Raw genomic sequence first — 10,419 nt, 5'->3', positions numbered from 1 at the left:
CCATTAGCTTTTTAATTGTTTCTTTCCTTTATTGTAGCACTTACTTAGCGGTCATCGAAAGATAAAGGTAAATCACACCAGGTATATCAACACCCGCGCAGCACCCAGTTTTGTGAATGTTCGTATATTGCTCGTATACTAAAGCAAACATTCCTCGTATCATTGCCCGGGATGCTCGGTTAATGGAGAGGCATAGTTTACTGGCATTGCGATGTGGTCCCGCCATCCATGGTGTTCCTGTGTCTCGTCCGTTTGGTTATGTTTTATTTGTTTCATTATTTTATGTTTATGTTAATTTAAGATTCCTGTGCTTCGTCCACTCTTGTGTGTCCGTTTGTTTGTGTTTCTTATGTTTGCAATCCCCGTTCCATTCCAACGATCCCGTGTTTTGTCTGCCAGCAATGTGCATGTGTTTTCCCTGGTGAATTTTCGCTTTGCTCCCTGCCTAACATAAAACATTTTTAGGACAAACTCAAAGGATCCTCCTTAACAAGCCCTGGATAGGCCATACGCTGTGTACATTGCACGGGTCCTTCTGATGATGATGCTTCGCTATGCTACTGAGCGCCTCGCTGTTCAGTGTTTCGTGTCCTGTGGACGTGTGTCCGCCCGCTCGTTTAATGCTTATTCCCAAATGCGTCGTACGCAAGATCTCTAACCCATCCGTGCCATAAATTACCTCACAATTGAATATTAAAACCTGTTTTCTGTACACTTTTCATGCATTTTTCGTCTCCTGCGTGCCATGGCACCTCGTGTTGCTAATGCAGCCAAGTGGATCCCCATACCACACGATCCTTCCGGTGGATACATCATCGTCGACCTCCAACAATGTGGGCTGGAGACTGGCACAGCAGCTAAAACACTGGCGCAGCAACTCCTGGTCGGACTCGTTGGATGACTTCCGTGTGCTTGGTGTCGGCAGTGGTAGCGGTGGTGGTTCCTCAGGAGCACCGTTCGGAGAAATCAATCGTGGACTTTTGGGAGATAATAATCGTTTTCTGTACGACAACTTTCGACGTAGCTACGCAGAAATGTTGTACCGCTGGGGGCTGCTCGTACCGAGGGCCAAGGTACTCAAGTTCCTGTCGAATTATGTAGATGCGCCCCGGTGTGTTGAGTTTGTGACCGAGTGCTTACACTGCTGCCGCGTCGGAGCGCCTGCTTGCGCAACGTGCAAGAAACCGGTGCTATACTGTAGCCTGTGTCGCTTGCCGGTACGAGGAGCTGCCAACGCTTGTCTGCACTGCGGTCACGGAGGCCACACCGAACACATGCGGATATGGTTCGAGCGGTACGATGTGTGCGCTACCGGATGTGGGTGCCAGTGTTTGAGCATTAGCTCCAAGCTTTGTAATCTATAGGATAGGCTTCAGTCGGAGATAGTTATGGGATGGAATCAATACATTGTTATCAGTGAAGTAGAAGTCTTTGTTTTGAGTTATAATCATATAGATCTGTACATTAAACGCAATAAGGGTTTAAGAAAATTGATCTATCTTAAGTAAATAGAAAGACTGAAACATTATTGTCAATATTTAATTTTGATAAGAATTCTTTATTTACACATGAACTTATTTTCGATTCGTGTTCGTTCGTTTGTGGAGTTCCCTAGCTAACTCGGTGGTAGAACTTCTCAGTTAGTGCTAATTTAATGTCTTTTTGTGATGCATCTGGCAGTTACATATTTGACAGCGGACAAAACTTAAAAACTATCTAACGAAATGCCCTTCGTTTTCAGTCACTCTGTTGCGCGATCGCTATCAAATGTAGATACTAAGATTATGCTCAATCCGGGTTCGGCAAACGGGACAAGAACTGTCGTAATTGGAGAGGTTTATCGCACATTGAAGGCAGGTGCAAAGATGGCCACAGGGCACGAATGCTACGGAGCGTAAATTTTCCTCACACAGGATGCAAGTGTCCATCATTGGTCCTTCCAATCGTTTGGGCGATGGTGATGACGATGCCGTCGGCGATGGCGCTCGCTGGGATACCGATTGTACACCGTTGCTTTGATGGGTTGATTGGAGGATGAAAAATCGAGCTACGTTTTGAATGAATGGTTGAATTTCGTGATCGTACATCGTTGCGGCGGCCGTGGAGATAGCTGCGCGCCCTCGAACGATCAGAATGAAGCATCTGATGCAGATCGTACGGCATAATGCCATCAATGCCAGCTGGTTCCATAGTCGCTTAAGGCGCCGTGCAGTTAGCAGTAGGAGCCCCTTCAGCGGTCTGGTTAATCCTTTGCGAATCTTTGGATTGAAGTAGGCCAAAGCGACGAGTGCCAGCCCTGCCGCTGCCTCTAGTGGCACATCCATGACCAAGTAATGGAGAAAGGCAATCAGTTTCTCATAGCAGTAGATGCAATTATTCTGTAGCTGCAGCAGCCCAGCGTACAGCACTTGTATGGGAAGAGTAACGAGCATCCAGACGGCTTCTCCAAACAGCACGGCACCTTGTTTCGCTGTATCGATGACCAGTACAGGCAAATTCAGAACGATATCCAGCGTTCGTCGAGTTGATGCCGCCCAACGACAGTAGAAGTTGTATGCGCCATTAAGGTTTTCGTAGATCAGTTCCGGCAAACCGACAAACATTGCCCTAGCATCTTCCACCAGGTATCGATTGTCCTCGTAGACGACGGCAAGGAAGCTGGAGACGGTCTGTGTGCAGTAATGCACAACCGATATTGCCCAGCAGATTCCCTGGAACAGCAAGCGACCGACGAAGGCACTAATTTGCAGGAACTGGTACAGCGTCCAGAAGAAGCCATAGATGGCGGATGCAACTTCCGCCAACACCATTTTCGACGATTAACATTCGACCTGAGCCTGGAAATCCTGAACGTCCTGAAATTACGGGGTCAACAGCGCACTTCTTCGCACAAGAAAAGCTGGAAAATCGCCGATCACGGATTGTTTTGATCTTCCTGACGCCGGTTTTTGAATCCGAACTGTCAACGCACGGGGCCGTTAATTCATTATTTTGGTTTTGTAAAATACGGAAAATACACTCTTTTTCTTTGAATTCTCGTTTAATCTCGTGAGCCCTGTTGTGGGACGGAAATCCCGGAAGCCGAGGTCCTTTTAATCACCGACCAGATATCACAGGGATAATGTAATCGCCGAACTGGCAGCACGGCCTTGTTGACGCATCCCGACGAATGAATCATGTTTTTTATGTTCAGGGAATCGCGGAACACTCTCCCCCCGGCCGTTTCGGTATTCTTCGGTGCAGCGGATAAGATTCGTGTAGACGGACCAGAGTCCGCGAATTTTATTCCAAACCCCCTTCTTAGCTACTCAGCATTCACGACCAGCACTGTTCGCCGGAAACTGCACAAAAATCGTCGAAACAGGGCCACTACTGTTCTGCCGAGGGCGTTTCCTCCTCTGCTGCGCTGGTTAACTCGCCTCCTGCTGCGCTTCTTGCCGTTGATTCCGTCGTGCGAACATCCGCCGTCATGACTGAGCGACTCTCTTTTGGTGGAGCCGTAAATCCGATAACTTGCCACGCCTGGAACAAGGATCGGACGCGTAAGTTGGAAATGGGAGAGGAATGGAATCGTGGGTTACTCACTGTTGGAATGTCCGGGTTTGTCTTGCAGAGATTGCCATCTCACCGAACAACAATGAGGTGCACATTTATAAGCGCGATGGTGCAGAGTGGAAGCTGACGGATGTCCTGAACCAGCACGATCTGCGTGTGATGGGCATCGACTGGGCACCGAACACGAACCGCATCGTGACCTGTGCCGTCGATCGGAACGCGTACGTGTGGACCCAGGGTGAGGATGGCAAGTGGAAACCGACGCTGGTGCTGCTGCGCATCAACCGGGCGGCCACCTGTGTGCGCTGGTCACCGCTGGAGAACAAGTTTGCGGTCGGTTCGGGAGCACGCCTGATATCGGTGTGTTACTTCGAATCGGAGAATGACTGGTGGGTCTCGAAGCACATCAAAAAGCCGATCCGTTCGACGGTTACTTCGATCGATTGGCACCCGAACAATGTGCTGCTGGTGGCGGGTTCGACGGACTACAAGGTGCGCGTGTTTTCCGCCTTCATCAAGGACATCGAGCAGCACCCGGAACCGACGGCCTGGGGACCGAAGAAACCGCTCGGACAGATACTGGCCGAGTTCAAGAACTCGACCAGTGGCGGCGGTTGGGTGCACAGTGTGAGCTTCTCCGCCGATGGGAACCGTATCTGCTGGGTAGGGCACGACAGTGCCATCAACGTGGCGATGGCAAATGGTGGCGGGGTGGCGATTAAGCAGAAAACGGAGTACCTTCCGTTCCAATGCTGTGAGTGGATCTCACCGCAATCGATCCTGGTGGCCGGCCACAGCTGCGTGCCGCTGATCTACACCGTCACGGATGGGGGGAAGATTGTGCTGGCCGCCAAGCTGGATCAATCGACCAAGAAGGAGCAGAGTGGCATCTCGGCCATGCGCATCTTCCAGTCGCTCGATCGTAATCTACGGACCGAAAATTCCGATACTAGCCTGGAATCGATCCACCAGAACGCCATCAGCTGCTTGTGCGTGTTCAAAGGGGAGAAGGGCAACGTGGAGCGCATCAGTACGTCCGGGCTGGACGGACAGTTGGTCATCTGGGACATCGATACACTGACCCGGTCCATGCAGGGACTGAAGCTTTAAAACCAGACCGTCCGGCGACGGTCGGTTGCCTCTGAACGCCCTCGGCTGGACTTGTTGGGTAGTGTTCCGCAATAGTATTCCTATCTTGTACTGGCGGGCTGCATGAGATAAGCTTTATGCATTTGATTCTGCACTCGCAATAGTCTTATGAGCCGGCGGGTTGTATCGTTGAGAATAAATGTCTCTTCATTCCACCAACGAGCGTTCTGCGTTTCCTGTTTCGATGCATGATCTCACGAGTGATAGCAGGTGTAAAAGTCAAAGTCATATTCCTTATCAGTGGAGTTTATTTTTATTTACTTTTTTCTCTTTTGATTCTTTGCTTCTAGCAACTTCTACGTCCCGCGAGAGCCGAAAATGCAAGCGGGGTTCTTCCCCTTTTAAACGAATGTAATCGAAACCAATTAGCCCTTCACTGCATCCGCTGCGCTTTCCCTCCGCTCTCTAAGCTCCCAGCTGCTTGTACAGCAGCGGCACGTAATCATCCCATTCCGCCTGGTACAAGTTTCCAGCAACCGGATTGCCCAGCTTATACTTCTCGGCAAACTTGCGGATGGCGAATCCGCCACGGTTGTCGCCACTGGTGTTCGTGAGCCGGGGCTCATCGAACGTTAGCTTGCCGTTCTGTTTGTACACCAGGAACACGTAGCGGTGCAGGCCGGTGCCGGCCGGTGGGCCCGAGCCAACGTACGCCGAAAGCGTCTCACCCTTCGCCACATCGCCACCGGGAATGTTTCCGACCAGCCAGTGGTGCCACTCGCGGTACGTCGGTTCCTTGCGGCTAGGGGCATCCGGATCGGTCATGCAGAGCGTGTACATTGCGTCCCCTTCCGCGTTCCATTCGACCGTCGGAACATCCTTAACCTGCGTGGGGGTCAGCACGTTCCCCTCGCTGACGACGGCACCGCTCGGATAGGAGACTTTGGCCACCGCGGTCGGTGCGACCGGGATAACGTCGGGAACCACTTCGTGCTTTTCCATGTTTTTCACAACGGCGGAACTGAACAAACGGATCGAAGTTGAGAATAAAGTACGAGTTATTGTAGAGCACCGGCTGATGGACATAGTTCGCGGAAGAGGTTTTTTTCGACTCGAGGCAGCCGCTTTTTTGCCATCAACCGTGCAGCCAGCAATCCCGCGGGATCTTCTATTTTATTAATTTTACTTAAAGGAATCGTTTGGGACTATTCTGTGGAATGGCTTTATTAGTAAAATGGGAATCTATTCCCGATAAATAATTGAGATTAATCAGAAGTCACTAATTTTCGATAATATAGGAAATTATTCGCTCAGAATCGAGTCACCCTGTGCCTGGCACGCAAAGAGAAGCGCGCTAAAATACCTACAGCTGATTGTTGTGGTGCAAGTCGTATTTTTACAAATTCCAACAGTTTTTCGCTCAAACGTGGCCTCAGTTAGAGTAAAGGGCGGAAAATGCTGTTCCCCGATGATGTTAACTTCTCGAACCCACCCTCGGGGGCCAACTTTGAACGGCTGAAGGTAGAGTACGTGTACCGATCGGAAAAGTTCCACTTCCAGAGCCGCGACTTCTCCAAACAATTCTCCTTCATCTACTCTTCGCGGCTGGAGGAAATGGTGCCCCTGATTTCGGGCCGTGTGGTTGAGAAATGGGGCAAAGAAATGCCGATTAAACGGCTGGCGGATCTGCGGGAAGAGTGTCCCCAGAAGTGTGTTATTATCGGGACGCTTTTCAAGCATCAGGTGAGTTGAGAAAAGCAACCAAGGAACGATCGGTGGGTTTGGATTTATTCACGGTTCTCGTTTCCTTTAGGAACTGAAACCGAGCATACTGAGGGAAATCTCGGAGGAAAATCAGTTGGCACCGCAACCACCACGGTCCCATTATACCGATGAGAAGGACATTCTTATACTAGAGGATGCTTTGCAGCGAATTCGATTGGTTGGAAACATCGACGTGCACTCCGTAGTTACCGGAGTTGTCTGCGCCTTGCTGGGTAAGATCTTTAGGTTTCAGTAACTAGTTCGAACAATCCCGATGGCTGTTTATCGAAATGTTCCTCGAAGCTCTGATACTAAGCTGAATTCAAGTTGGCATTTTTGCTCTTTCTGTTCTATCGAAAATACTGTCCCCTCTACGTCCACCAAGGACAAGATAGTAAGTGAAATCCATCTTGCTGTTTGTTAACTTACCTGTTTTATTGGAATGCACATTACCATTTACACATTACACTAAATTTGGTGTGCACATAATCCTCGTTGAAGCTTGTAAATACACATAAATGCTTTATCGGAAATTGGCCAGGCTGGACATAAGTCAATTAGCAAAAGGCTTCTGTTTGATGTGTACATGCTTGCCATATATTTTGTTGTGATATTTTTTGTGGCTTAACTTATTCACTGCGCACACCAAAAAAAAAACGCCAATTGCTGTTTAAAAACGTGTTCTCAAAATCGCACCTTTTTCCGTAGGATACCAAGAATCAGATGGACGTTTCTTTGTCGAGGATTACTTATTCTATGAGGGAGGACCACAGAAACCTCTGAAATCGTTGGAAAGTTCTCCTCTGCTGGTGCTTATATCGGGTTTGAATCAGGTAAATGTGAACTGAATTCCCAGCACCCAATGGCTAGTAGCTGATGTTTGCTTTCCTTCAACAGACTGCAGCCAACGACTGTTCGCTCTCGCTTGAGCTACTACAGCAATGGCTTTTTGGAAATTTGGAAGGTGTCGGTCAGAACCAGGACTGGGAGGCGGCTAGCGTGGCACGAATCGTGATTGCCGGGAACTCGGTGAAAGCAACGCTGAAACACAAAAATCATTTGCACACAAAGTCTACAAACGAAGCGACAGAGCTGGTGGCTGCGGTCAAAGCTGTGGACACCTTAGTGTACAACCTAGCTCAATCTGTTCCGGTCGATTTAATGCCCGGTGAGTTCGATCCTGCCAATCACATGATTCCACAGCAACCGATGCACCAGTGCCTGTTTCCGCAGTCAGCTGAGTTTGCCAGTTTCCATGGTGTGCCGAATCCATACGCATTCGAGTTGGCCGGTAGACAGATTGTTGGAACGGCCGGGCAAAACGTACAGGACGTAATGCGATTCTCCAACATCGAAAATCCACTGGAAGCACTAAAGGCAACCCTGCGCTGGAGTCATTTATTTCCGACTGCGCCAGATACACTGCCCTGCTATCCGTACTATCAGAAAGATCCGTTCATTGTGAGCGAGTGTCCGCATGTTTACTTTGCCGGAAACTGTGGGGAGTTTATGACGGAACAGTGGACCGGAGCGAACGGCCAAACGACACGCTTGATATGTGTTCCATCATTTTCCGAACACCAAAGCATTGCGGTTGTCAATCTTCGTACGATGGAATGCAAGAAGGTGAGCTTCGCCGTGGACAGCTTTGGCGATGGTGAAGAATGAGGAACATTACAGCTCGATCATAATACAAAAATCCCAATCCACTTGAACATATGCAAACCAATGAGTTGTGAGGATTTGAAAAACGACATCCGAATGATATGATAATTTCTTTGCACTAATCAAACACTTTATGGCAAATGATGAATAACTCGTTCGTTTACCTTTATTCTTCACTACACAACGATGGCTGCCACATCTCGGTGGCGGAAGAGACTGCTCCACTGCCTTAGTGCCCACTGTAGGTATTCTACAAACATTTAGATACACGATACGCAGAGAAAAAGTTGATTAACGAGTTCGATCACTTATAATAATGAAGTAGGAAGGAAGAATTAAAAGCCACCGCCCTGTAAAGCTTACAGCAAGCGAACGTTTCTATGTACATTATCTGTTAAGATTCTTCAATTTGGAAACGGTAGACGCATCGATTCGATAAGCAGATTTTTTTTACTTGCCAAAGCTTCATTTTTGTCTTTTTCCAAACCAGCATCAGTTTCAATTGAATCGAGCGTCAACGAGCGAGTGTGGGGACTAGATTTTCGAGTTCATTTAGTTATTAATTTGGTTTGGGTATGATGGAATGCAGTCACATATTATTCTGCTTATCTTTAGTTCTAGTTTCAAACAGAGCAGCGGCGCTTGAAAAGTCGAGAGACAGCAGAGACTTTCTTACTTTACGTGGCAATTGCTCATTAACGATAACTGCTTCGGCTGTGCATGTTATATGCAAAGGATTATTTAAATGTCCCTTCAACAAGACTACGGTTAACCACAATAGCGAGCTTACGGCTCAATACATGTAGTTTTGATAACGATCTTAAAATTAATCAACTCATACCCCTCCTTTAATTATTTAGCTTCATTCATTCCTTCAAATGGGATGATAGTGTGCAAGCAAAGCGTGACATTACTTTTATGGCGTTTTGAGAGCTACTAGCATCAACAGACTAGTTCCATTTTGCGTTATGCGTACTGGTTTGCGTTGTTTTTTATCGCTTTATGCTCTAGTTCACTTTATTTTGTGTACGCGTGGTTGTGTTTTGGCTCATAAGTAGTGTTGTCTGTTACTAATTGCTAAGTTCATCGTAATTTGGCATTCAGTTGTCGTTTCATTAGATTTGTACTTAGTGTTTGCTAACATTTAGCTGGTTTCGTCTAAACCATTATCTTTTCATAGCTATTTACACTCGTTGCAGCCGGTTGTTTACAGCTCAAACAATCATTAAAACCTAAAATAAATAGCTCTTTTTCCTTTAAGGATTTCGCTTGTTTGAAACACATCTTAACATTTCTGAAAGCAATTAAACTTGATAAACTATTCGACGCCGTAATTAATCTGACCAGAACTCCGAAATCGTATGCTTTAGCTAAAATGAAATGAAATAATGCTTACTACGCACTTGGAAGTACTTCAGTTACGTCGCTTAAAGAGTAATTATTTATTCGCACAGCATCTGTTTTTTTCTTTATTTAACTATTTTCATTTCCCTAAAGATCACTAATTAACACCGGTTCGCTGTTATTAACTCGAATTAAGTTTTAAGAAACGAGTGCGCTCTGTTACTTCCACTGTGACATTATGCTTCAATCGTTTTCGAGAGGACGGTATGTAACCGGTGCTACGATTAACTCATGCATGGCAATTTGCCAGCCTATTTTGCATGTCCCGGAGAACGCAAAATCAGCATAACGTGCAAGCACATACTCTCGCCATTTGCCAGCCTATGGGATGCTCGGATGGTACTTAGGTAAAACATAGAAAGCTTTCTACAATTACATTTCTATACATTTCGACATTTTCTTAGTCTAGGAATAGAAGCTTCTACAACCATTTCAGCAGCATAGACAGTGCAATTTTTTTCAATTTAATTGTTGCGCACAATAGTTGTGCGAATTTAATAGCAGCAAGTGACGGAGGTCTCTTCATCGTGAGGAACGACTTGTTTTTTTTTTTAATTAAATCCAACACCACGGCGGGTTCGTCGGTTTTCTCTCGTTAAGGTCTTTTTTATTTTTGTTTGTTGTTTGAGACACAAGAAAACTAAAAAGTATCAATTAAAACGAATCAGAATGGTCGTAGAAGAGGTTTAAAGACACTTCAGGAAAACAAACACTTCAGGAAAATAGTATCAGGATACAATACAATAAAAAAAAATGTATCATTGACTTGCAGCAAACTGTCCGGTGTGCAATGTGAGTCCATAAGAACTTGAACATCCAAATAAACTAGAAAGAAATGCATCAGAATACCGTTACGGTGATCCGTGAGTTGCGATGCTCGTATAATTGAAGTATCCACGGCTGATCCGATTACCTGAGACAGCTTCGTTGGCAAGCTGTAAC

At 46.7% G+C, this 10,419-nt stretch overlaps 4 protein-coding genes across 7 annotated transcripts in view; 3 read left to right on the top strand and 1 right to left on the bottom strand.

The window, feature by feature from the left end:
- LOC126571595 (GATOR complex protein Wdr59) overlaps nucleotides 1-1,537 on the top strand; it is a 4,647-nt gene extending 3,110 nt beyond the window's left edge. Inside the window, exons 4-5 of one of the 3 annotated variants that reach the window (XM_050230248.1) lie at nucleotides 38-67; nucleotides 771-1,537. In XM_050230248.1, the coding sequence (XP_050086205.1) occupies nucleotides 38-67; nucleotides 771-1,364 (624 nt within the window). In that variant the 3' untranslated portion in view covers nucleotides 1,365-1,537. Of the gene's footprint in view, nucleotides 1-37; nucleotides 119-770 lie in introns of all 3 variants that reach the window. The other 2 variants (XM_050230246.1, XM_050230249.1) reach the window with 2 other exon arrangements.
- A 1,672-nt stretch (nucleotides 1,538-3,209) lies between these two features.
- Nucleotides 3,210-4,859, top strand: LOC126571599 (actin-related protein 2/3 complex subunit 1A-A). Its single transcript, XM_050230254.1, has 2 exons — nucleotides 3,210-3,542; nucleotides 3,614-4,859. Exons 1-2 carry the CDS (start codon nucleotides 3,470-3,472, stop codon nucleotides 4,663-4,665), a joined length of 1,125 nt encoding a protein of 374 aa, XP_050086211.1. The 5' UTR covers nucleotides 3,210-3,469; the 3' UTR covers nucleotides 4,666-4,859.
- Nucleotides 4,860-4,932: 73 nt separating this feature from the next.
- LOC126571600 (protein D2-like) lies at nucleotides 4,933-5,783 on the bottom strand. The gene has a single exon (XM_050230255.1). The coding sequence runs from the start codon at nucleotides 5,728-5,730 to the stop codon at nucleotides 5,110-5,112; it is 621 nt and encodes a 206-aa protein (XP_050086212.1). The 5' UTR covers nucleotides 5,731-5,783; the 3' UTR covers nucleotides 4,933-5,109.
- Nucleotides 5,784-5,996: 213 nt separating this feature from the next.
- On the top strand, nucleotides 5,997-8,119 carry LOC126571598 (DNA polymerase delta subunit 2). Of its 2 annotated transcripts, XM_050230252.1 has the most exons (5): nucleotides 5,997-6,387; nucleotides 6,458-6,641; nucleotides 6,794-6,802; nucleotides 7,117-7,241; nucleotides 7,306-8,119. In XM_050230252.1, the coding sequence occupies exons 1-5, from the start codon at nucleotides 6,100-6,102 to the stop codon at nucleotides 8,074-8,076; spliced, it is 1,377 nt and encodes a 458-aa protein (XP_050086209.1). In that variant the 5' UTR covers nucleotides 5,997-6,099; the 3' UTR covers nucleotides 8,077-8,119. The 2 variants fall into 2 exon arrangements, with proteins under 2 accessions (XP_050086209.1, XP_050086210.1); XM_050230253.1 differs by lacking the exon at nucleotides 6,794-6,802.
- The last annotated feature ends 2,300 nt before the right edge of the window (nucleotides 8,120-10,419 follow it).

This window comes from Anopheles aquasalis, chromosome 2, assembly GCF_943734665.1.
Source record: "Anopheles aquasalis chromosome 2, idAnoAquaMG_Q_19, whole genome shotgun sequence".
Classification (NCBI taxonomy): domain Eukaryota; kingdom Metazoa; phylum Arthropoda; class Insecta; order Diptera; family Culicidae; genus Anopheles; species Anopheles aquasalis.
The sequence above is the reverse complement of the archived record's forward strand: the minus strand, read 5'-3'. Positions and strand labels throughout refer to the sequence as shown.